This window comes from Schistocerca gregaria, chromosome 6 (genome assembly GCF_023897955.1).
Source record: "Schistocerca gregaria isolate iqSchGreg1 chromosome 6, iqSchGreg1.2, whole genome shotgun sequence".
NCBI classification, from domain to species: domain Eukaryota; kingdom Metazoa; phylum Arthropoda; class Insecta; order Orthoptera; family Acrididae; genus Schistocerca; species Schistocerca gregaria.
Genome location: NC_064925.1, coordinates 336,422,100 through 336,446,607, shown reverse-complemented (window position 1 = coordinate 336,446,607; position 24,508 = coordinate 336,422,100). Strand labels below are relative to the sequence as shown.

At 42.2% G+C, this 24,508-nt stretch overlaps 1 protein-coding gene across 1 annotated transcript in view; it reads right to left on the bottom strand.

Annotated features, from left to right (window-relative positions):
• LOC126278873 (dynein axonemal heavy chain 2) overlaps positions 1 to 24,508 on the bottom strand; it is a 914,655-nt gene that overhangs the window by 848,893 nt on the left and 41,254 nt on the right. Inside the window, 3 exon segments of the mRNA XM_049979148.1 lie at positions 6,091 to 6,215; positions 8,534 to 8,647; positions 11,299 to 11,470. Of these exon segments, the coding sequence (XP_049835105.1) occupies positions 6,091 to 6,215; positions 8,534 to 8,647; positions 11,299 to 11,470 (411 nt within the window).

Sequence of the window (24,508 nt, the reverse complement as noted above, 5' to 3'; positions counted from 1 at the left end):
CACGCCCCACGTGTTGAGCAATTTGGCGGTACGTCCACCTGGCCTCCCGCATGCCGTCTATACGCCCTCGCTCGAAGTCCGTCAACTGCACATACGGTTCACGTCCACGCTGTCGCGGCATGCTACCAGTGTTAAAGACTGCGATGGAGCTCTGTATGCCACGGCAAAGTGGCTGACACTGACGGCGGCGGTGCACAAATGCTGCGCAGCTAGTGCCATTCGACGGCCAACACCGCGGTTCCTGGTGTGTCCGCTGTGCCGTGTGTGTGATCATTGCTTGTACAGCCCTCTCGCAGTGTCCGGAGCAAGTATGGTGGGTCTGACACACCGGTGTCAATGTGTTCTTTTTTCCATTTCCAGGAGTGTAGATCCAAATTTCACCTTGTTACAGGGCACAAACCACTTGTTTCCTAGTTTCATCCATCAGCATCACTTCCCGACAAGGCTGCACTCCGCGTCTAGTGTTGGGCTCTTTACTTGTCTCGTTTCAATTATGAGATTTATTTCTGGCCGACGGCTCAACATGCGAATGCTGGTAAACTGTTTTGCCTTACCATGGGTCCTGATCTGGCATTCGATAGGGACTAACTTTTGTGTTTCCACCTGGATGTTGGCGAGCAGTGGGTTGTGGACGGGTTCCCCATCACTGGGGTGTGGCTGGCGGCTGCTACAGGTTCTGATCCTACCCTCTTCTGGGTTTTACACAGCATTCCGAAGGGTTGGCCAGATCGTCCGTCCACTAAGATGTCTGATCCGTTGCGGAACCACTATGCTTTGTGCTACTGCCTCATAGCTAGGGATGGTGTTATCCTCCTTTCCACCGACGATGCTTCGCCATGTTGTGGTATCTGCATCTTTGCGAGCTTTGGTCTTGCGCCTCCTTCACCAAGGACACTGGGGTTCTCTTGTACAAAATCTCTGGCGCGCCATCACGTGTACTGGCCCAGCTTCAACTCTGAAATCGCACACATGGTCACTGCCTGCGGCCCTTGTGTGTCACAGGCCGCCGCCCCGAAGTCATCTTTGTCACCGTGGCCTTCACCTGAGAAGCCCTGAGAGCGTATTCATGCTGACTTCGCAGGACCTTTTTTAGGTACTTATTGGCTACTCATTATTGATGCCTACTATAACTTTCCTTTCATTGTCCGTTGCACATCGCCTACCGCCGCGGCAACCAGGCAACCACAAGTGATCTAGCTCGCATTTTCTCTTTGGAAGGCCTTCCCTCTACTCTTGTTGCTGATAATGGTCCACAATTTGCCTCTTCCGAATTTGTGGACTTTTGTGCCCGTCATGGCGTCATGCATGTCACGGCCCCTCCATTCCATCCACTGTCAAACGGTGAGGCTGAATGACTGGTCCGCACATTTAAGGCTCAGATGAGGAAACTCCCGACTTCTTCTGCTGCTAATGATGCGCTTCTCCAATTTCTGGCTTCTTACCGTTTCACCCCCATGGGCGACCACAGCCCGGCTGAGCTCTTACATGGCCGACAGCCCCGCACGCTACTTCATCTTCTGTGGCCTTCCACCTCAAGGCCATGGGTGCCTTAGCTTGGCCAGTTCACTGCTGGCAACCTTGTATGGGTACGGGGATATGGTAGGCGGCCAAAATGGAGTCCTAGCCACATCTTACGACACCATGGCTGACACCTTTATGAAATCCGAATGGACACGGATGTTGCAGTGCGTCATTCGGACCAGCTTCACCCTCGTGTGCCGGCAACACCTGTTCCGGATGCCGCTACAATAACTTCAGCTCTACCTGAAGCTCTGGATCTTGGCATCTCCCATTACTGACAATGCAGCCCTCTCACCTTCATCTCGGTGCCTCACAAGAACGGTGCCACCAGGAGATGTGCCCATGCAGGAACCAGATGACCATCATCTGTCAGAGCAACTCTACTCGTCTCCATCTCCTACGGACGCCGACACATCGCCCATGTCTCCTGTTATAACAACCGGACTTGCCGCAATGGGCAGATTGGTGCACTGGGCCCCAGCAGATTCGACCCCCATGTCTCCTGTCATCTCAACCCGTTATCATCGGGGACACTTCCGTCCATACGGGAAGCCTCCTCCTTGAGATTTTACGGCCAGTCAAACAACACCTTTGGACGTTAGCAATCTACAGGCCACCTCCATCAAGGCCTGTGCAAACAATTCAAAGGGGGGAAAAGCGTTGTGACTCGCCGATCTTTCAAAGTGCCACCGCGCAGTTACGCGCATCCTCTACATGCGGCGCTGCCTGCCAGCCATGCAGCAGCCGCACCACCTGAGCAGCCAGCCAGCCAGAGGCCGCTAGACTTGGACTCGGTGCTGATTTGAATGTTACCGTGTACACATGTCTTATGTTGTCATTCTGAATCTCTAGCGAGGCGAGAATCTAGTTAAAAATTTCCTTGAGATTGCAAAAACACAAAATAAATGCTTTTCAGCACGCTACGTCTACTGACCTGCACTTCAAGCAATAAAAGGTAAAAAGGGGTAGAATAAACTCAAGAGTGGCATCTGTGAAATACTTAATTCATTTAATTTTAGTTAATGATAAGACTTGATTCATTTAATTTTAGTTAATGATAAGAAGTGATACCTCTAATTAATCCACATACTAATAGTTGTGAGTGATATTTAAGTAATTAAAAAACCAGTCTCATGCTCATACATAAAAATAAAAAATCAAGAATAATTTTGATACATTAAGTTGAAGAAATTTTGCTTAATAATCAAATATTTGTTCAATTACTGAATTATTACAAATATATGAATATACTTAAGCTTAATTTACATCCATTACAATTTATGTTAGCCGAAGCATAAATTTCCATAATTCCATAATCATATTCACCCATATTTATAAAATACGGTAGTTAAAGCTTTAGTATATACACTTCAAGGTTTCTGAGAAAATTCAATAGAGCAAAGGCTACTTGGCTCCATTCTTTCAGTCCTTCTGTTTCAAGACAAGTGAAAAAGCAGTCCTGCCCTTTGTCTGTGCTTGGTAATGAATCATAATGCATAAACTGTATACCCAAACATGCCTTCAATAGAATACTACACCTATGGAGACCTTTAGTAGTAACTGATTTTGTTGTATGTCAAAACATACTTTAACCAAGTTTAGATTCTCCTCCTTCATTATTGCACAGAACATTTTTGCACAAAGTTTGTGGAACTGGTGGTTTGTTATTAAGTGATTATTATTCTCCAGATCTTGTTCTTTTTGAATGTCTGTGAAATGGAACTGCGATGGTTTTTGGTATGGCTTCATTGTTCCATTTCCTGTGTGCAATCTGCAACCCTCAGACATTTGATAACAGTAGCTTTATTTAATAACATTTGTTCCACACGCCTTTTCTCAGTGTTCACTGAAGTGGACCTGTCAGCCAGTTCCATCCAACCATGTTCCAGCAATCTTCACAACACTTATATCTCTTATTCATGGATGGAAGCTGAAAGAGAGCATTAATTGGCTGCCAAGCTTCTTGAAGGATGTAAACAACTGAACTTTAAACTTTCTCTCTTCACAATTTCTTTTACAACAAAGCAATCACATATACTAAGTGAGTTGACAGATCATCTTAAGCATATGTACCTTGTGCAAAAGCAAGAAAGAAGTAAGTTTTACATAAGCCATTTCAATAGTCAATTGCCACAGCATCCATTGTAGCCATGACCTTTCCTCTCCTTTCTCCTCATCTTCTAAGCACCTTCAAAGCCTGCCACAAAGGAATAAGTGGCCCCACACTACAGGTGGAGATGCTCACTCACTGTCTCACACTGTGGAAGTGATAGATTCGAGCTGTTTTTCCATCCTCAGGTATCATTAATAATATCTCCCACAGTGGAATGTCCCAACACTTACTCACAACTAAACATCATGAACATGTTTCATCACCACTGAAACTTGGAAGTGGGACATCATCCTAAAAATGTCATGCCATAATTATCTGCCTTTGGATGTCCCTGACATTGCTTCAGATGTTGCAGTATATACAGGTCTGCCTGTACATCTTTTTTCCTTATGCTGTTCTTTACCAAAACAGTATTCTTGCTTTTTGCTTCTTTCTTTATGTTCCAAAATCAGGAGTTAACAATGTTGTGTAAAGCACTGATTTATTTGTAATGTTGGTTCTGGAGCAAACATTTTCACATTATCACTGACATTGACGACATCCTACATTTTTATTCTCACTTCAGATCTTTCATAAGTAAATCACATTTTGCATTTATCAACTTTTGCTTTAACTGGCTGAGAACAACCATCAAGTTTTGCAAAAACTTGTAGTTGAACATCCTATAACAACAGAACATATTAGCTTCTGACAAAACCATTTCAACAGGTTGTTCATGGCAACAAGCTTGATTCATAACCACAAAAATCTTAAATTTTGAACAATTGAGCATTTATCAACTTTTTAAAAAATTCTCCTCAATTACTGCAGGGTATTGGATACGGCATTAATTATTCAGATAATAGTATCATCACAGGAGCAACGCACTCAGAACACGGCAGAAGCCTTGAATCTCTTTCAAAGTGGCCCTTGGAAAATCGTTTACTTTGTCAATTACACAGGTGTCAGTTTCCTGTCAGCAGGCCTTTCAGTGCCTTGAGGAGTGTTTCAAAACAGTGCAATACCTGATGTTTTTTGGAAACGCTCATTTGGCAAAACAGATGTTATCAATCCATCAGTTGTGATCATAAATGGAGACAACATACTGATATGGCTTCAAAGTTTAAGTTTAAACTCTGAATTATGGCTTATTTTCTACTGGGTCTGAAATTTTGGTACTAGTGCTAAACTTTTAAGTCACATTTACTAATCTTCTTCTTCTTCTTCTTCTTTTCTTTAAGCCATTAAACCAGAGAGGCCAAACTAGTGCCCAGTGTTTCACATGTGCCCTCATGCACATCATCATCAGAAAGAGGTCAGTCACAAGTACTTGCCAACTTAGTAGTCAGTTTTATGCAACATATTGTGCTCAGTTTTGTATCAGGCATAACATATCTACCATAATTTTTCAGTTTATTTGCAACAATCAAAGAAACAAATCACAAACTCCCAGAAGCATAGCTTTCTGTAACAATTATTACGGGAAATAATCCTGCCTGAACTGTGAGTAATTATCAGAATCTGAAACAATAGGCCAAAATGGCAAGGAAAAATCATAATATATTTAATGGCATGTTGCCAAATATTTTCTCTGCAAATTTGATAAATTAAAATGTGCATGAATAAGCTTTTGCTTTTTTCCTTTGATGTGCCATTGTAACAGTGTTATTGTGTTTGTTATTACATGAGGAATATCAGCACTAAAGACACAGTAGATAAATTAATGATAAAATCTTGCAGGGTTCTGAATAATTGCAGTAAAAATGTGCAGTGTTGCACAACGTATGTCAATGTGGGGGGTGCAGTAATCTAATCCAAGCAACCTGCCTAAAGCTAATTAGCTAGAGGTTCCATATAGGACAAAATTAATCTGATATTTCAGTGCTTCTAAGAATACTACCGTAACAAACAAATATTGAAACTTGCACATTCCTCATCATATTTCACACCCCAATCCTTGCTTTGTAAGAGGACAAAATTTACACTGACATTAATTCAAAGTAGCGTGTCTCCCTATGGACAGACAACCGTTATGCTGACTAATTTTAAATCATACAGAGAAAAATTTTAACTAATATCTTATTTTAGTGCACTGATCTCCAAACTGTCATGTATAATATTAACACGAGAAGAGAGTCTTGTCACTTTCATCAAGGTAAACTAAAATGATGGTTATTTTGAACTAAAACAGAAATGTTTGACAACACTTGGCTAGGTTAGTCATTGCAGTCAATTGTAGTGGAGAGGACGGTGCAATCCCCAAAAGTATCATAAGGCTATAATAAATAAGTACGAAACATGTTCTTGTAAATGTAACAAGGTGAATCAGCATAATTTCTATTAGATTTTTTTGTTCTAATAACAACTAATCTGTTGTAAAAGTTATACAATTTTATTTAAACTGTTTACTTTTATTCAGAGCTAGTTTCCCTATGATAAATCTGTCCACAATAAAATAGTAGAACAAAGAAAATTACCGTTATTTCCCCCATCACTGACATGAACTGACTGATGTAAGTACACTGAGAGGTCATTAATATCTCTATAGTATGCTTTACATTTTTGTTTTGAAGCTGGTAGTCCAATCCAAGAAGATTTTTGTCTGTAAAAGAATTATATTCCAGAATCAATTAAACTTCTTAAAATATTTTTAAATCATCAAAGGGCAAAAAGAATGAAAGAATAAAGGCTGTATTCATCAGACACTGAAATCACGGTGTTCAGTATTCAAGAAGAGGAAACTGGGACACCCAACAATGCACAAATGAGTGGCTATAAGTAATTGCAGGAGAGCCAGAAACAATAAAAATATATTAATGCAACAACAAGAGTTCAAATGATGTATTTTGTAACTGAAGAAACAATACTGTGTAACTAACTACGTCAATTTGTTGCTTAAATGCAAAAGCATTCACAGCCACAGCACGTTGTTACTGCCTGTTATGTATCTCTTCCCAACAATGAGATCACTGGGTAAATGACTTCATTTCCCAACGACATAACAGACCACCTATAACAGCATCACCCATCACTTTATGTGGTGCATTGCTGTTTGACACAATCACACTCCACACTGGTGCCACTTATGTCACTTAAACTAATTCACATCCACTTTCAAATAAAGGGTGTCTCACGAAAGATGCTCAGAAGGGGTCCATGGATCACACAGCACAGCCACCGGCCACCGCCACCGCATCCGCCAGTCAATGCTGCGGCAAACACTTGACAAATTTCAGCTGTCCAAATGGAAATGACAAGCCGAACCCTGTCTTCAAACTATTTGAGTGTGAGGGGACTGGTTGCATACACCTTGTCTTTTAACATTCCCCAACAATAAAAATCACTCAGATTTAGATCTGGAGTCCAGTCAACAGCCCCATCATCAAAAACATTTCGTACTGCTGTCATAGAAGCACTGGCAATTTGTGGTATTGCATTTTCCTGCATAAAATAACTTTACATCTTTTCATTAGGTGTTAGTTCTAGAAAAAAAGATGCAATATATTGTTTACATACCTGTCAGAAAGTATTTGTTTTGTGGAAAACGATTGGTCCAATAATTTGTCTTGCACACCACACTCCTTCTTTCACATCATGGTGAGGTTACTGACATAATTCATGATGATTACGGAACTCCAACATGACTGTTCTGAGAATTTATGTACCCTGACAAATGTAAACATGCTTCATCACAAAAAAGCATCTCAGGATCAAATTCCCTACTGTGCACAGATTACGACAGCCAGTTGTAATAATGACATAGAGCAACAGTATCTGAGTTCCTCAGTTGATGCACTACCATTATTTTGCTTGGTTTTTTAGTTTTGTGAGCAGACGCTCTTGACACATCAGTGTGAAGTGCGAAATAGTGCAGACATTCGGGCTTCTTTCAACTAAAACACTAGGTTCTCTAGACCATCATTTGCGAGATCAAGTCTCTTGAAATTTTTCACTAATCTGCCTATTGTCAGATAATTGGGAACATGCACACTGGGAGATTTCTGTATGAATTCAAGTCGACATTCCACATAAGATTCTGTTTTCGCATATTTCAACACAAGAGACACTCGTTGATTCTTCATGTGTACCAAACTGAACGGAAACTCAAAACAAAACACCAGAACACTCAATCGCACAGTATAAAAGACAGGTGCATGATGTTTCTGTCTGAGGACCGGGACCAGGGATATACGGGCAGGGAAAGCCTCAGAATGGGTGCATTTGCAATAATGATGTCCAGCAACAATATTTGAAGTGATTAAACTTGACAAAAAAACTCCAAAGAAAACACCAGTACACTCAGTTGCACCATGTAGGGGGAATGCGCAAAGCATTTGTGTCCGAGAACAACACTCAGCGACAATCGGCAGACGCAGCGGCAAGGGCCGGCAAACATGCCGCGTGACCCCAGGACCCCTCCCAGGGGTCCTTCACGTGATGTCTGGTATTTTGTAAGTTGGAATGTAAGTGTGATAAAACTTTTTGAATTGTTATTATTTGCTGATATTCAATGATTTACAGAAACCAGTGTAAATAAGAACTGTCCTCTAAGGCAAATATGTGTATTCAGTGGCATGTTATATGTTCTTTGTCATTACTGTTACACCTGCTACTATCTCTTGTTCATTTCTGATAACTTTCATCTTTATCTGCTCCATATCTATAGTGCCACTCCCCCCAACCCCATCCCCAACCCCGTGGTGATTGAAACTTATGTTCTACTATGCTAATGTTTCCTTTCTTCAACCTCTATGAGAGTTTCTGAATAAATAATCTTTAATTTTAAAATTTCCAACATAATTTAATTTCTTAAGTATCTCTAGTGGTAAGCCATAATTTTCACTGTTGGGTCTCAGACTTCCTCATCCAACATTTTCCTTAATCAAATTTAGTAAACTGTAAATATAAGTGAGTTCTTACATCGATATATCCAGAACTGGAATTCATCTTTTGGGCACAGTTGCTCTGTTGGAGAAACTTGGTTTTGGTCACCCAAGGCAACACGTATCTGCCGGCTCCAGTGCATGACCACACCTGTTGGACAGAAATAGTAGTCGTCAGATCAGTGTCTCATTACAACAACAGCTATACTAAAATGTAGACTTTCATGGCAGGAAATATCATGTCCATTGTAATTATCCGGGCTGTTATGCCATGGTCAGTTGATGAATTCAGTGTCGATACCCAACGTTTCATCTCCGACTGCGAGAGACATCTTCAAGGAGGTCCGTAGCTCGATGGAAGGTCCAACACACCCACTGGCTTGCTACTGACTGTCAGTAGCGAGACAGTGGGTGTGTTGGACCTTCCATCGAGCTACGGACCCCCTTGAAGATGTCTCCCGCAGTCAGTAGCGAGCCAGTGGGTGTGTTGGACCTTCCATCGAGCTACGGACCTCCTTGAAGATGTCTCTCGCAGTCGGAGACGAAACGTTGGGTATCGACACTGAATTCATCAACTGACCACGGCATAACAGCCCGGATAATTATAATGGACATGAAACAACAGCTGTATCCTATGTAACTAAACTGACTTCAAATATTTCTGCAGTAACAAGATAATTACACAATTTAGTAATATGGGATGCAGATAACTAAGGAACTACACCTGCAGATAGAACAAAATTGTAAATGGCAGCAAAGATAGACACAAATAAAAAGTATTGAAAATATGGTTCATTCTGGTCATAACAAAAGATTCCTTTACTGCCAGAAACAATGTATAAGTTTGAAACAACTTCTTGCTTGAAAAGCTAGCAGTTTTTTCCTTCCTTTCTGTGATTTTTTGTTTCTGCCAATCTCTACTACTACTAGATACACCATACTGTAGTTTCACTTTGGAGACAACTTTCCTGTCAGACAACAAACTTGCCATGCTGTAAGATTTTTGGAAGTTAGCAAACTGGAATATGGTAAAAATCTGCAGCTACCTTTTAAATTGAAATTTCCATCAAGAATTATCATAACAAGCAAACCCCATTTGATTTGCGCTAGGTTTAATAAATACAACATTATTCACATGGACATCCACAGCAGTAGAAAACAACTGTGCGAGAACAAGACATACAGAAAAATGAAAAATATCAGTGGATAGAGTATGTCTCCCAGTTTCATTTCATAATACGCAGTGCAGTGTAGCTGCAGAGCACACCACTAGGGAGTAAACATGTCAGAAAATAGAGTATAATAGGGAGAGGCGTGTATTTTATGTCCTTGAATTCACTAGATTTGGGTCAATTTTGATGATAAAATGACGATTTTGTACCAAATATCAGGTAAAAGCTCTGACACACAAAACAATCCATGGGTGACAAAACACATTCCATGAGCCTGGCTGCTTAGGTGGTGCAATGAAAACAAGCCAGCCAAGAGAAGGTGGAGCTTGTGTGATAATCATCTATCAGGAGCCCAAAGAAATTGTTGACACGTGTGAGCAGAGAAATGCAGATACCACAGTCAACTGATGGTGCATCCTATACAAACGTCTGTGTGTAAAACCACACCAACCAAAGTTGATACTTGAACTAACTACTCAGGAAAGTGAGATTGTTCTGACTTTTGCAATGATTTGCAGTAGCTACTGGAGGTAGACAGTTTTTCGCCGACTTTAGTTTTCAATGTGTGGAGAGGTGAAACACCAAAACATGCTTGATTGGGCACGGAACTTCCAACGAGATTGCAGAACACATTCTTGATTCTTATAAGAGTGAATGGTTTTTAGCACCTGGGCATGCTGCAGCAATGAGCTATGCCATGATTACAGAAAGACAATGGAGACTCCATTTCGCAACAAGCCTGTGCTCCATCACACTTTCTTTCAGACATTTGTGATTACCTCGATGCCAAACTGCCTCAGCATTGGATCTGACGTGCTTTCCAGCATGACACTTTCCATCTTCAGTGCCCTCCGCATGGTAACCTGACTTAACTCCATATCCTGCCTCCACTGCCGCCTAATTTGGCACTAACATTTGCTGCACCACAAGATGTCTATATTGATCTGTGTTATTTTCTGTATGTCTTGTAGTTATCACACAGTTGTCTTATGGAACACTGAGCCAGCCAGGATGACCGAGCGGTTCTAGGCACTACAGTCTGGAACCGCGTGACCGCTACGGCCGCAGGTTTGAATCCTGCCTCGGGCATGGATGTGTGTGATGTCCTTAGGTTAGTTAGGTTTAAGTAGTTCTAAGTTCTAGGGGACTGATGACCTCAGAAGTTAAGTCCCATAGTACTCAGAGCCATTTGAACCATTTGCACACTGGAGGTATTTATGAATAATCCTATACGTAGAGAATCCTACACATAGAGAATCTCTTCCAGACATTACCTAATCATGCAAAAAGTTACATTCATCAAGTGTAAAGAAATTTTTCCCTTTCTGATACCTGTATGAGACACAATTACCTAATTTTGAAATCTGCCTTAAAAGTAAATAACAGCACATATTATAATCAAAATATGACACATCTGTTGTAACAACATTTACCCTGTAATGTTTCCAACAACTATGCACAGTTTCACCTGGAAAGCAATTTATCAACTTCCTCTTCTTTGCAGGTATATCATCAAAATTATAAATGCTATCTATTATTTGTGTATGCACTGTGACTTTCAGCTGTGTTGTAACGTTATCTCTCAATTAATTACACAACAGTATTTTATTAAAAGACTCACAACTCTTACCTTCTAACCTCTTAATTAGTTCTTTATCCTTGCTGGCTGTCTCCACATCAATATCAGATCCTTCAGTTGGTATGTAAATGACTGTGAGGCCCATCATTTTATAGTGCAATTCAGTCAAATCAGCAAGGAAAGCATGCAAGTGAGAGCTGAGGTCATTTTTGACACATGAGCACTATTAAGGAAATTTTCTGAAATGTGTGAAGAACAAGAGGCAGCAACGTTCATTACTGAAATAAACTGAAATTATGATTTTTCACCCTCTGAAAGTTTCTCAGTAGTTTCAGTTCTACTGCACCTTCAACAGACACGATAATACAAACCATCCATCTCAAAAACAGATATAAAATATAATGCTCGATAATATCGGAAGAAATGAAACTTCCTGGCAGATTAAAACTGTGTGCCCGACCGAGACTCGAACTCGGGACCTTTGCCTTTCGTGGGCAAGGGCTCTACTATCTGAGCTACCGAAGCACGACTCACGCCCGGTACTCACAGCTTTACTTCTGCCAGTATCTCATCTCCTACCTTCCAAACTTTACAGAAGCTCTCCTGCGAACCTTGCAGAACTAGCACTCATGAAAGAAAGGATACTGTGGAGACATGGCTTAGCCACAGCCTGGGGGAGGTTTCCAGAATGAGATTTTCACTCTGCAGCGGAGTGTGCGCTGATATGAAACTTCCTGGCAGATTAAAACTGTGTGCCTGACCGAGACTCAAACTCGGGAAGAAATATTGTTTAGCAAATATGAGTTTCTACAACTGCAGAAAATTTCAATGAAACAAGGACAATACTGTTTCCTATATATTTGTCTTTTTCAGTATTCCTAACTGCATAAGCAGAAAACATTACAAAGAAACTTACTGCGAGCACACTGTGAGTGATGTGCATGTGGGATCTGTACTGCCTAATAGCTAATCCAGGGCACAGTCTCAGTTGCAGATTGCCTATGTATGGCTTCCAGAGACAACAAAAATTTGATTTTCAGTATTTTATACAGTTATTCACAGAATTTAAATTTAAAATGCTATCATAGTCTACTCAATAAGAACTATAGTATTATGTTAGAAGTTTTATACAATTATTAGAATAAATGAGCACAAGTTATGCATAAGTTTCCTAAATTACATAGCTTTGTGGTATCACACCTTGTTCATCACATTTCAGTGTTCCCATTGTTTATTATTTACAGAGTTCTACCAGTAATTTTATTTGTTTTTTACAGCTGGTCACATCGTGACAGTCACAGGGTTGGTGCCGCGGTTGTGGAAACTCTTGTTCTTGCATATTTTTTGGTGGTATCCGAATACTGCTATTGAATTCACCAGGTGTCAGGTGTCAGAGTTCTTGTTTTGGGTTGGTCCAGGATCTGTTTGTCATGGCTTCTGTTGTATAAAAGTCAGCCAAATTTCCCTTCTCTTCTTCTCTTTTTCATGTAAGAGTTTATTCAAGTTGTCAGTGGATGGGAGCCTCATATGCAGTTCCTCTATGAAAAAGGGTTCCTAGCCTTGACTCTGTGTTTTGAAACACCTAGGGCAGCTTTCAAGAAGTGTTATTTAACTGCTTCCAGAGTCCTTAGAATTATTAGACTCAACTTTTCCCAAATGATATCTATTCCATAGATTGTGATGGGAACTATTTTTGCAGCAAACAAGGCCATGGCTGTTTTCAGTGACAGTCTAGATATTGCCTTGATGTCAAACATGGCTTTTGTGGCAGCTGCTGCTCATGATTTTACATGTATTCAAAATGATCTGGCATGGTTTACATAGTCAGTCCCAGATATTTGAATCTATTGATTGTCATAAGAGGTTCCGTCCCACGGTATTTCTGTCCTCCACAGCTTCCCGATCTCCACTGCGGAATGTCATCTTTACAGTTTTTCCTGTGTCAGTTTCCATTTTGTTCTCCTGCATCCACTTCTTGATTTGACTGGTTGGTCTTTACAGATGAGTCTGGCATTCGATCCGATGACTGTCTCATCTGCATATACATCAATTTTGACATTCTCCGTTTCTTATCATCTGAACAGCATAGTATGTGGCAATACAGAAAAGTAAAGGGGTTAGTGGGTCCCCCTACACTACACCGTTGGTCTGTGTTATCGTTTTCAAAGTGCTTATGTCATCTGTGATCTGAATGAAGTTGGCCGTCAGCATGTTATGGATCAACGTTGTAAGTTTAATACAATTAAGTCAAGTATTACAGTCAGAGACTGTGAGTATGTCTTGAGTCAGCATAACTGACAGTGCACAGATTACCTAGAATATATTCAACCTGTATTTGAGAAAGAGAGAACTTAGTGACTTCCAACACACTTCACATGAAATTTCAAATATCTACAAAACCTTTTCTCACCAACAACCCCAAAAATGAAATTGTTTAACACTAATTACATTTTTGCTGTTCGTGCAGCAAAAATGCAGCATCTGGCATGATGTTTTAATGTATTACTTCTTTACTGTTAATTCCATTTGTAACACATTTTCACACAGTATCCATGTATACCACTGACTGCCTCTGGAAATTATATCGTTGTTTGACACACAGTTTGGGTGATATGATGTTTCTTGAAGGGAGGATATAAGATGAACATCAACAAAAGCAAAACAAGGATAATGGAATGTAGTCAAATTAAGTCGGGTGATGCTGAGGGAATCAGATTAAGAAATGCGACACTTAAAGGAGTAAAGGAGTTTCGCTATTTGGGGAGCAAAATAACTGATGATGGTTGAAGTAGAGAGGATATAAAATGTAGAATGGCAATGACATGAAAATCCTTTCTGAAGAAGAGAAATTTGTTAACATCGAGTATAGATTGAAGTGTCACGAAGTCATTTCTGAAAGTATTTGTATGGAGTGTAGCCATGTATGGAAGTGAAACATGGACAATAAATAGTTTAGGCAATAATAGAATAGAAGCTTTCGAAACTTGGTGCTGAAAGTTAGATCACATAACTAATGAGGAGGTATTGAATAGGATTGGGAAAAAGAGAAGTTTGGGGCACAACTTGACTAGAAGAAGGGATCGGTTGGTAGGACATGTTCTGAGGCATCAAGGGATCACCAATTTAGTATTGGAGGGCAGCATAGAGGGAGACCAAGAGATGAATACACCAAGCAGATTCAGAAGGATGTAGGCTGCAATGGGTACTGGGAGATGAAGAAGCTTGCACAGGATAGAACAGCATGGACAGCTGCATCAGACGAGTCTCAGGACTGAAGACCACAACAACAACGATGTTTCATGTTTGGGAGTTTGATTCTTAAAGACTTGGGGGCAGAGAATTACATGTCTTTAATTAATGAATATGAGTGTATCAAATAAAAATATGATAGAGAAAACTACTGAATTCTGAAAAGCTATTGCTACCAATCATAGACCTTCAGGAGGGGAAATGTGTGGTACTGCTGAAAGATGTACAAAATAGTAAAAGTGAGACACTTCGCAGCTTTCAGATTTAATCGTTCCTTTCTTGGTGAAGCGAGAGGTAGGTTGGGGAAGATTAAAAGGAAGGACAGGGCACTGAAACCCAAAAATGAGAGGTATTCACCTGTAGTGAGGGCAAGTGTGGACAAACACAAAGAGGGAGGTGTCGCAGAGAGTAGGCCAGAGATTCAGAGATGGTAAGCATTGTGACAGTTCAGGACAGAGGGCTGGGGAGACGGAATGGGGTTGTCGGGATGGAATGATGTCTTGGAGGACAAGTTCCCACATCTGGAGTTCAAGTAAACCAGAATCAGTTAGATTCAAATAGTTTGAGTGTTGTAGAAAACAGGCAGCACCCTTGAGTCCTGCAGTAGAGCATGTGGGTTCTTGGTGTCCCAAGGTGGACTGTTCTTCCATGCTCATTCATGCCCTGAGCCAGTTTAAAGGTGGTCCTGCCTAAATAAAAAACTGTGTAGTGGATAAAAGTTACTTGATAAACAACACGTGTGGTTTGGCAATTGGTTGGTTGGTTGGTTGGTTTGGGGAAGGAGACCAGACAGCGTGGTCATCGGTCTCATTGGATTAGGGAAGGCTGGGGAAGGAAGTCGGCTGTGCCCTTTCAGAGGAACCATCCCGGCATTTGCCTGGAGAGATTTAGGGAAATCACGGAAAACATAAATCAGGACGGCCGGACGCGGGATTGAACTGTCGTCCTCCTGAACACGAGTCCAGTGTCTAACCACTGCGCCACCTCGCTCAGTGTTTGGCAATTATTATGCTTTCGATACTGTATGATTTAACTGTAGGTGGGCTGAATCAAAATGTATATAAGACAGAAAGAACAGGAATGCCCATGTAAATGGCAGCTGTTGTAACAGTATTAAATAACCATTCGATGTAATTTTCCATGTTTTATTTATTATCAGAACCTATGCAAGTACAGTATTCTTATGCCAATAATATGTTCTTTTAGCTTCATTATGCAAATATGAAATAACTCAGTGTCCCATTAACAAAATTGTCCCTGACATGTTAATACATAGGACCAGTGGCATATGGGGCAGGAGAGGGGGGGGGGGGGGGGGGGGGCTGTAGGCGACTATCATGTTATACAAGAAGGAAGATGCAATACATGAAAGTCACAGATCAAATAAACATAGTAAGACGTGTACGCTTTAACAGGCAAATCATAAATGAGTCCAAGTCTAGTGGCCGCTGCCTGGCTGGCCGCTTAGGTGGCGCTGCTGCTGCACGGCTGGTAGACAGTGCAGCATGTAGAGGATGCACGTAACTGCGCGGCAGCACTTTGAAAGATCGGCGAGTCACAACACTCTTCCCCCCTTTGAATTTTTTGCACAGGTCTTGATGGAGGTGGCCTGTAGATTGCTAACGTCCATAGGTGTTGTTTGACTGGCCGAAAAGTCATCTGATAGTCATCTGGTTCCTGCATGGGCACATCTCCTGGTGGCGCCCGTTCTTGTGAGGCACCGAGATGAAGGTGAGAGGGCTGCATTGTCAGTAATGGGAGATGCCAAGATCCAGAGCTTCAGGTAGAGCTGAAGTTGTTGTAGCGGCATCCGGAAGAGGTGTTGCCGGCACACAAGGAAGTAGCTGGTCTGAGTGACGCGCTGCAACACCCGTGTCCTTCTGCATTTCATACAGGCATTGGCCACGGTGTCGTAAGATGTGGCCAGGACTCAATTTTGGCCACCTGCCATGTCCCCGTACCCATACAAGGTCGTTGGCGGAGAACCGGCCAAGCGAAGGCACCCACGGCCGTGAGGTGGAAGGCCACAGAAGATGAAGTAACGTGTGGAGCTGTCCGCCATGTAAGAGCTCAGCTGGGCTGTGGTCGCCCATGGGGGTGAAACGGTAAGAAGCCAGTAATTGGAGAAGCGCATCTCAACAGCAGAAGAAGTCAGCAGTTTCCTCATCTGAGTCTTAAATGTGCGAACCAGTCATTCAGCCTCACCGTTTGACTGTGGATGGAACGGAGGGGCCGTGACACGCATGACGCCATGACGGGCACAAAAATCCGCAAAATCGGAAGAGGCAAATTGCGGACCATTATCAGTAACAAGAGTAGAGCGAAGGCCTTCCAAAGAGAAAACTGGAGCTAGAGCATTGGTGGTTGCCGCAGTGGTAGGCGACGTGCAATGGACAATCAAAGGAAAGTTAGATTAGGCGTCAATAACAAGAAGCCAATAAGTACCTAAAAAAGGTCCCGCGAAGTCAGTATGAATACGTTACCAGGGGTTCTCAGGCGAAGGCCACTGTGATAAAGATGACTTCGGGGAGGTGGCCTGTGACGCACAAGGGCCGCAGGCAGCGACCATGTGTGCAATTTCAGAGTCGATGCCAGACCAGTACACATGACAGTGCGCGAGAGATTTTGTGCGAGACACACCCCAGCGCCTTTGGTGAAGGAGGCACAAGACCGAAGCATGCAAAGATGCAGGTACCACAACACGCGGCGAAGCATTATTCGTGGAAAGGAGGATAACACCATCCCTAGCCGTGAGGCGGTAATGGAAAGCGTAGTAGTTCTCCAATGGATCAGAAGTCTTAGCGAACGGACGATCCGGCCAACCCTTCTGAATGCTGCATAAAACCCGGGAGTGGGTAGGGTCAGAACCCATAGCAGCCGACAGCTGGTCCCCGAAGATGGGGAACCCATCCACAACCCACTGCTTGGCAACATCCAGGTGGAAACACAACAGTTTGTCCCTACAGAATGCCAGATCAGGACCATGGGAAGGCGAAACAGTTTAGCAGCATTCACATGTTGAGCCGTCGGCCGGAAATGAATCTCATAACTGAAACGAGACAAGTAAAGAGTCCAATGCTGGAGGCGGTGTGCAGCCTTGTCGGGAAGTGACGTTGATGGATGAAACAAGAAAACAAGTGGTTTGTGATTCGTAACAAGGTGAAATTTGGATCCATAGAGAAAAACACCAAACTTATGAAGAGCATAAATAATGACCAAAGCTACTTTTTCAATTTGAGAATACTTTTGTTGGGCATCCGTGAGCGTTTTGGAGGCATAAGCAATGGGTTGTTCAGAACCGTCAGGAAAATGGTGCACAAGGACTACACCGACCCCATATTGAGAGGCGTCCGTGGCAAGAACAAGATGTTGGCCAGGTTGATAAGTAGCCAGGTACAGGGCCTGTTTCAGCATAGTCTTCAATTTCTGGAAAGCTGCATCGCATGACACAGACCTGTGAAAAGGCACGTTTTTATGCAACAGGCGATGCAATGGCTGAACCACCAAAGCAGCAGACGGTAAAAACTTGTGATAGTATGCTATTTTCCCCAAGAAGGCCTGCAGTTCCTTCACAGATGTAGGGCGAGGAAGGGCACTGATCGCAGCGACAGTTTGCTGAAGTGGACAGATACCATCCCGAGAGAGTAAGACATGAAAAAGTGTGTGGAGATTTTGAAGATGTTCATCAGTGGTGGAGCCAGTGACAACAATGTCGTACTGGTAATTTATACACCCAGGGACAGTGAGCAATAATTGTTCCAAGAATCGCTGAAAGATAGCAGGGGCACTGGCAGCCCCGAATGGCAATCACGGGTATTGACATAGGCCGAAAGGCGTGTTAACGACCAGAAACTGCCGGGAAGCAGCGTCGAGAGGAAGTTGATAATAAGCTTCTGACAGGTCAAGTTTAGAAAAATACTGGACTCCAGCAAGTTTAGTGAACAATTCTTCAGGTCGAGGCATAGGGTAAGTGTCGATAAGGCATAGAGCATTTACAGTGGCTTTGAAATTGCCACAGAGACGAATATCACCATTTGGTTTAGCAACGACAATGAAAGGAGAGGACCACTCACTGAAAGTGACAGAAAGTGACAGGAAGCAAGACCCCTGAAGCAGTGAGTCTATCCAGCTCCCATCTGACCTGATCACGAAGGGCCACAGGAATGGACCGAGCCCGAAAAAACTTAGGCCGAGCAGTGGGTTTGCGCATGATATGAGCATCAAAGTCGTTTGCATGGCCTAACCCAGGAGAAAAAAGGGACAAAAATGTCGTTGACAAGGAATCCAATTGAGCATAAGGAATAGCATCAGAGATGATATTCACAGAGTCAACTATGGAGAACCCCATACCCTGGAATCGGCGTAGGATTCTTTGTGAACTTCAGTAACAAATTGACACTTTCTACTGAAGCCGTGAAGTTCAGCAGCCCAAGTGCGATAGAACTGATGCGGTTGTTTTTGACAACGATAAAAGGCAACATGAGAGGCTACCACATGCATTTGTTTTTGAAAATAGACGGACAGAATTGAGCACATTTCAGCAAAGGACAAAGACACAGGATCTTTCAAAGGAGCCAATTGAGACAACAACCGATACATTTGAGGTGAAATCCATGAAAAGAACAGAAACTTACATGTTTGTTCGTCCACGTCATGAAATGCCAAGAAGTGCTGTTGAAGACGTTTTTCGTAATCAGCCCAGTCTTCAGCTGTCTCGCCGTTAGGAGGAAATGTAGGTAGAGATGACGACGAGAGATGCCCCGCATTTGATGCCGCGATGAAATCATTAACAGTCAAATCATAACCGAGTCCAAGTCTAGCAGCCGCTGGCTGGCTGGCCGCTTAGGTAGCGCTGCTGCTGCATGGCTGGCAGACAGCGTCACATGTAGAGGATGCATGTAACTGCGCGGCGGCACTTTGAAAGATCGGCAAGTCACAACATATCATCCTCTGGAAACCACTTGTAGAGGGGTGCTAAATGCTCTACACACCAAGCAAAATTTTTCGGAAATTATAGTGTTATTAGAGTAAATTTTATATATTATGTTACTATATGTGTTTCTGGAGAGGGGGGGGGCGGAGGGGGGGGGGGGCGGAGGGGGGGGGGGGGAGAGAGAAAATGTAGTGTTGTACTTTGAGCGCCGAGATAAGTGGGGGGTAGTGATGGTGAGTCCACATAAAGTGCCATACCTCGGGCACCAGATATGTTGCTACGTCACTGCATAGGCCTCTAGTTTTTTTTTGTTTTTTTTTTTTTTTTTTTTTTTTTTAAAAAAAAAGCAGTAAAGGGAAGATAAACAACTGTCAAATACATCGCTCCATTTCCACACCACAACGACTGCACTGTTTTCCGCATCCCCCAAACATGATTTGTATACAGTGGGCTGCTAGTGCATTGTAAGGTTGTTACATGCTGACAATGAACAGAAGCTGAGTTCACATTACTGCGAGTGGACTGGTATGGGGGATGCAGTAACAGCTGCATATATCTTCCACAGGAGAGGTACATGACAAAAATCATACCAAGAATATTTAGAGGTTTCCATCCCAAACCTTTTCAAAGTATACCTGTCTGTGAGACTTCTGAGTTTTTAAAATACCTCTTCTTGCTTATGAAAAATCAAAACACATTCACAGGACTTGGTGGCCTAAAATGTGTTTAACAATGCAAAATACTTCATGGTGATCAAAATTCTGAGGAAAATGGGTGTAAGGTATAGGGAATACTGGTTGATATATAACATGCACAGGAACCAAGAGGAAAAAATAAAAATACACGACCAATAATGAAGTGTTCATATTAGAAAGAGTATAAGGAAGGATTTTAGACTTTTGCCAGTACTGTTCAATCTACACTCCTGAAAACTGGAGACGGAAATAAAAAGAAAGGTCAGAAGTGGGATTAAAATTCAAGATGAAAGGATAGAATGATAAGATTTGCTAATGAAATTGCAATTCTCAGAGAAAGTGAGGAAGAACTGGAGGACATATTGAATGGAATGAGCAGTCTCATGAGCACACACTGTGGATTCAAAGAATATGGAACACAGAAGAAGGCAATGAGGAGTAACAGGAATGACATAGAAAACTTAAAAAAGACATCAGCAATGAAGAGTAGCAGAAACAAGATAATGATAAACTTAACAGCAAACTTTGGGGCTACAAAGTAGAAGGAGGTAAGGACTTCTGCAACCACAAAAGCAAAATAAGGTATGACAGCAAAGGAAGGGGGACACAAAGAGAGATTATAGCAAAGGTAAAGAGGGCATTCCTGCCCAAAAGAAGTCTACTAGTATCTAATGCTGGCCTAAAACTGATAAAGAAATTTCTGATAATGTACATTTGAATTACAGCATTGTAAGGCAGTGAATCACAGACTGTGGGAAAATCAGAAAAGAAAAGAAAACAATTGAAGTATTTGAGATGCAGTGCTGTAGGAGGATGTTAAAAATTAGGTGAACTAATAAGAAACATGATGGTTCTCCATAGAATCAATGAAGAGAAACACATGGAAAATATTGAGAAGAAGAAGGGACAGGATGTGCTAACATCTGGAAATTTTTCCATGGTACATGAGAGAGCTGTAGATTGCAAAAACTACAAGGGAAGACAGAGGCTGGAATACATCCAATAAAGAGTTGAGGACATAAAGTGCAAGAGCAGCTCCAAAATGAAAAGGCTTCCACTGAGTAGGGATTCATCATTGGTCACGTTAAATCAGTCAGAAGACTGATTTGAGGTGGAAGAAAACTGTTATGTGCACTGAAATCTCTACAGAGGAGCGGTGATGAGGAGAGATATGTGATTAGACAGTAGAGTGCCTTGCTGACTAAATCTACATTAGGAGGGCAGATAAGGAAACAGTGTTGCCCCATCCCGCACATGTACCACTGCAGCAACTGCTTGCATTCCAGAATATACATCATGTACACTGAACTCTCTACAAAGGAGGGATGACATGGAGAGCTATGTGATCAGACAGTAAAGCGTCTTGCTTGCTAACTTACATTATGAGGGCAGCTACGTAAATGTATAGCCCTATGTGGCACAGGCACTTCTACAGCAACTGCTTATAAGCTTATAATAAAGGAGAGAATAGGAATATTTGTCATTAACTAAAACTCCCACTACACCTTTAACTCTAGCACCATTGAGTGTCCTTCCTGTGGAAGCTATAATCCAGTACCACAGAGGTGTCAGACTCTTTAAACTGGATTTATTGCAGGCACAGGCACAGCTATCTACACTGTGCCAAGTGTCTCATTTCCACCACATGTGTTACAAAGCCATTAATATTCTGCTACAGTACATAATCCATGTTAAGAGTACATTGAGTAGTAAGCGAGGGGTTGGAAAACTTCAGTGTCATTAAGAACAAAGCATGGGAAACAGTGTCCTTTTCTTTCTGTTACTACTTTCCATTTGATATTATCCTTTTATCAGAGATGATGTACCCACAGTATTGCATGTTGTACTACCATATTTATCTTTATTGGTTTTCTGAGACAAGGCATTTTCTTAGAATAGATGAGATGCAAATCTGCCAAAAGGCAAAGGCTTTGGCAGTGGTCTGTCTATGCAGCTAGACTTTCAGATACATGTGTTCCTGAAAGCATCTCTTTTTGTCTTTGCATGGATACATGATCTCCATTTCACTGTCGTGGCAAAATAATTTGTGAAGTTGGGTAGTTGTAATACTCTGTACTCCATCCACGCTCTGTGATACAGTAAATATTTCCTGAACTTTCTGTTAATCTGGACAAAATAGTGGCACTTTAAATGTCATACAGTCATATTCTAAGGTGAATAATGATAGTTGTAAAGTATTCTGGAAGAGATGGTGAACTGAATATACCACAATATTACATGTCTTCAGTAACACATTTTATATTATTTCTTAGTATATGGATGATGACAATGATCCCTGCTGTCTCCTATTCTTTCTTCATTTGATTGGTATCTGTGTCTATTAGGTCTGCAGGAAACAATTAAGAATAGCGTGTAGCTGTGTCACAAACCCACCAAGATATTTTGCATTTAGAAGTTTGTTTACCCAACATGAGATTGTGATCTCCATCAGAGGAATTTTGCTTCTCAATCATTTGATGTTTTTAAGTATTCCCAAAATTCTTATACAAAGATCCTCCTTCACAGTTCCTAACCAAAACACATTCCCAGCAGAAATTTGTATTCTGTTACAATTACATTGTTTAACTAATTAATGGAAAATCTCATATAAAGATGTGAAACAATTACTAACAAAGAGATAGAGGGGCTGGCCAGTACTTACCTCAGCTCAGTACAGCCGATAGAAACACAAAAAACCGTCAACAAACCCCCCTCATAGCCAACAAACCTAGCCTAGCCACCCTACTCAATCTCCCCATCCCAGCACATACTCCACACAGACCAAATCTCAACTATAACCACAGTCAAATGCCACATATCACCAACTCCAATTCAGTTCTAAACCTCTCATCCAGATCCCTCTCTCCTCAAGAGACATCTGTTCTATCAAAAGGCTTAACCTTTAGCCCCACACCTAAATTCAACCACACTGCCCTGGTTAAAGATCTCCTCTCTTTCACCCGGAACCTTAACTGGAAATATCACTTCACCACCCAAACACAGCCCCCAAATACTAGACCCAGTGTTGAACCTTGTTTAGAACAGTTCCGACCGCCTTCTCAAAGGGATCCTCCTCCCCTCCCCCAAAACCATCCCTTGCAGATGTTTCAGGAATTCCTCACATCCAGTGTTGCCTCCCAGTCCTTCTTGAAGAACATTCCGACAACCCCCAACATCACCCCAGCTGAATCCCGTGCCATTAAGCAGCTGAAAACAGACCGCTCTATTGTAATCCTTCCGGCGGATAAAGGCTCCACAACTGTGGTACTTGACCGTGTGGAGTATGTGGCAGAAGGACTGCGTCAACTCTCAGACACCTCAACCTACAAAGCTGTTACCCAGGATCCCATTCCCTCCATTCATACCGAGCTGCAGAAAATCCTAAAAATCCAAGGTCCCTCACAAGGCCTCACAATGGCTTCCATAGACTTACTCACTCCACCTGAGCCACGTACCCCTACCTTCTACCTATTACCCAAAATCCACAAAGAGAACCATCCTGGCCGTCCCATTGTAGCAGGCTTCAAAGCCCCAACAGAACGTATCTCAGCTCTGGTAGACCAACACCTCCAACCTATCACCTGCAGACTCCCATCCTACATCAAGGACACAAACCACTTCCTAGAACGCCTCAAATCCATTCCCACTCCTCTCCCACCTGAAACCTTTCTTGTCACCATAGATGCTACATCCCTTTACACAAACATCCCACACACCCATGGTCTCTCTGCCCTTGAGCACTACCTCTCCCAACGCCCACCTGAAGATCTTCCAAAAACCTCGTTCCTTATCACACTTACCAACTTCATCCTCACCCATAATTACTTCACTTTTGAAGGCCAGACCTACAAACAAATCAGGGGAACTGCCATGGGAACCAGGATGGCTCCATCCTATGCCAACCTCTTCATGGGCCGCATGGAGGAGGCTATCCTGAAGACCCAACAGCTGCTTCCCCTGGCCTGGTATAGGTTTATAGATGACATCTTTGTGGTCTGGACTCATGGTGAAGAAACACTCCTTAATTTTCTCCATAACCTCAACTCCTTTTCGAATCTGAATTTCACCTGATCCTTCTCCAAAACCAAAGCCACCTTCCTGGATGTTGACCTTCATCTTGTTGAAGCTCACATCCACACCTCTGTCCATATCAAACCCACCAACAAACAACAGTACTTTCACTTTGATAGCTGCCATCCATTCCACATCAAACGCTCCCCTCCCTACAGCCTAGGTATTCGTGGCAAACTACAGTGACGAATCCCTCAACAATTACACCAATAACCTGACCAGTGCTTTCCTCTCCCGCAACTATCCTGCAGACCTTGTCCACAAACAGATCTCCCGAGCAATACATTCCTCCCCGTCCAACAACAATATTCCT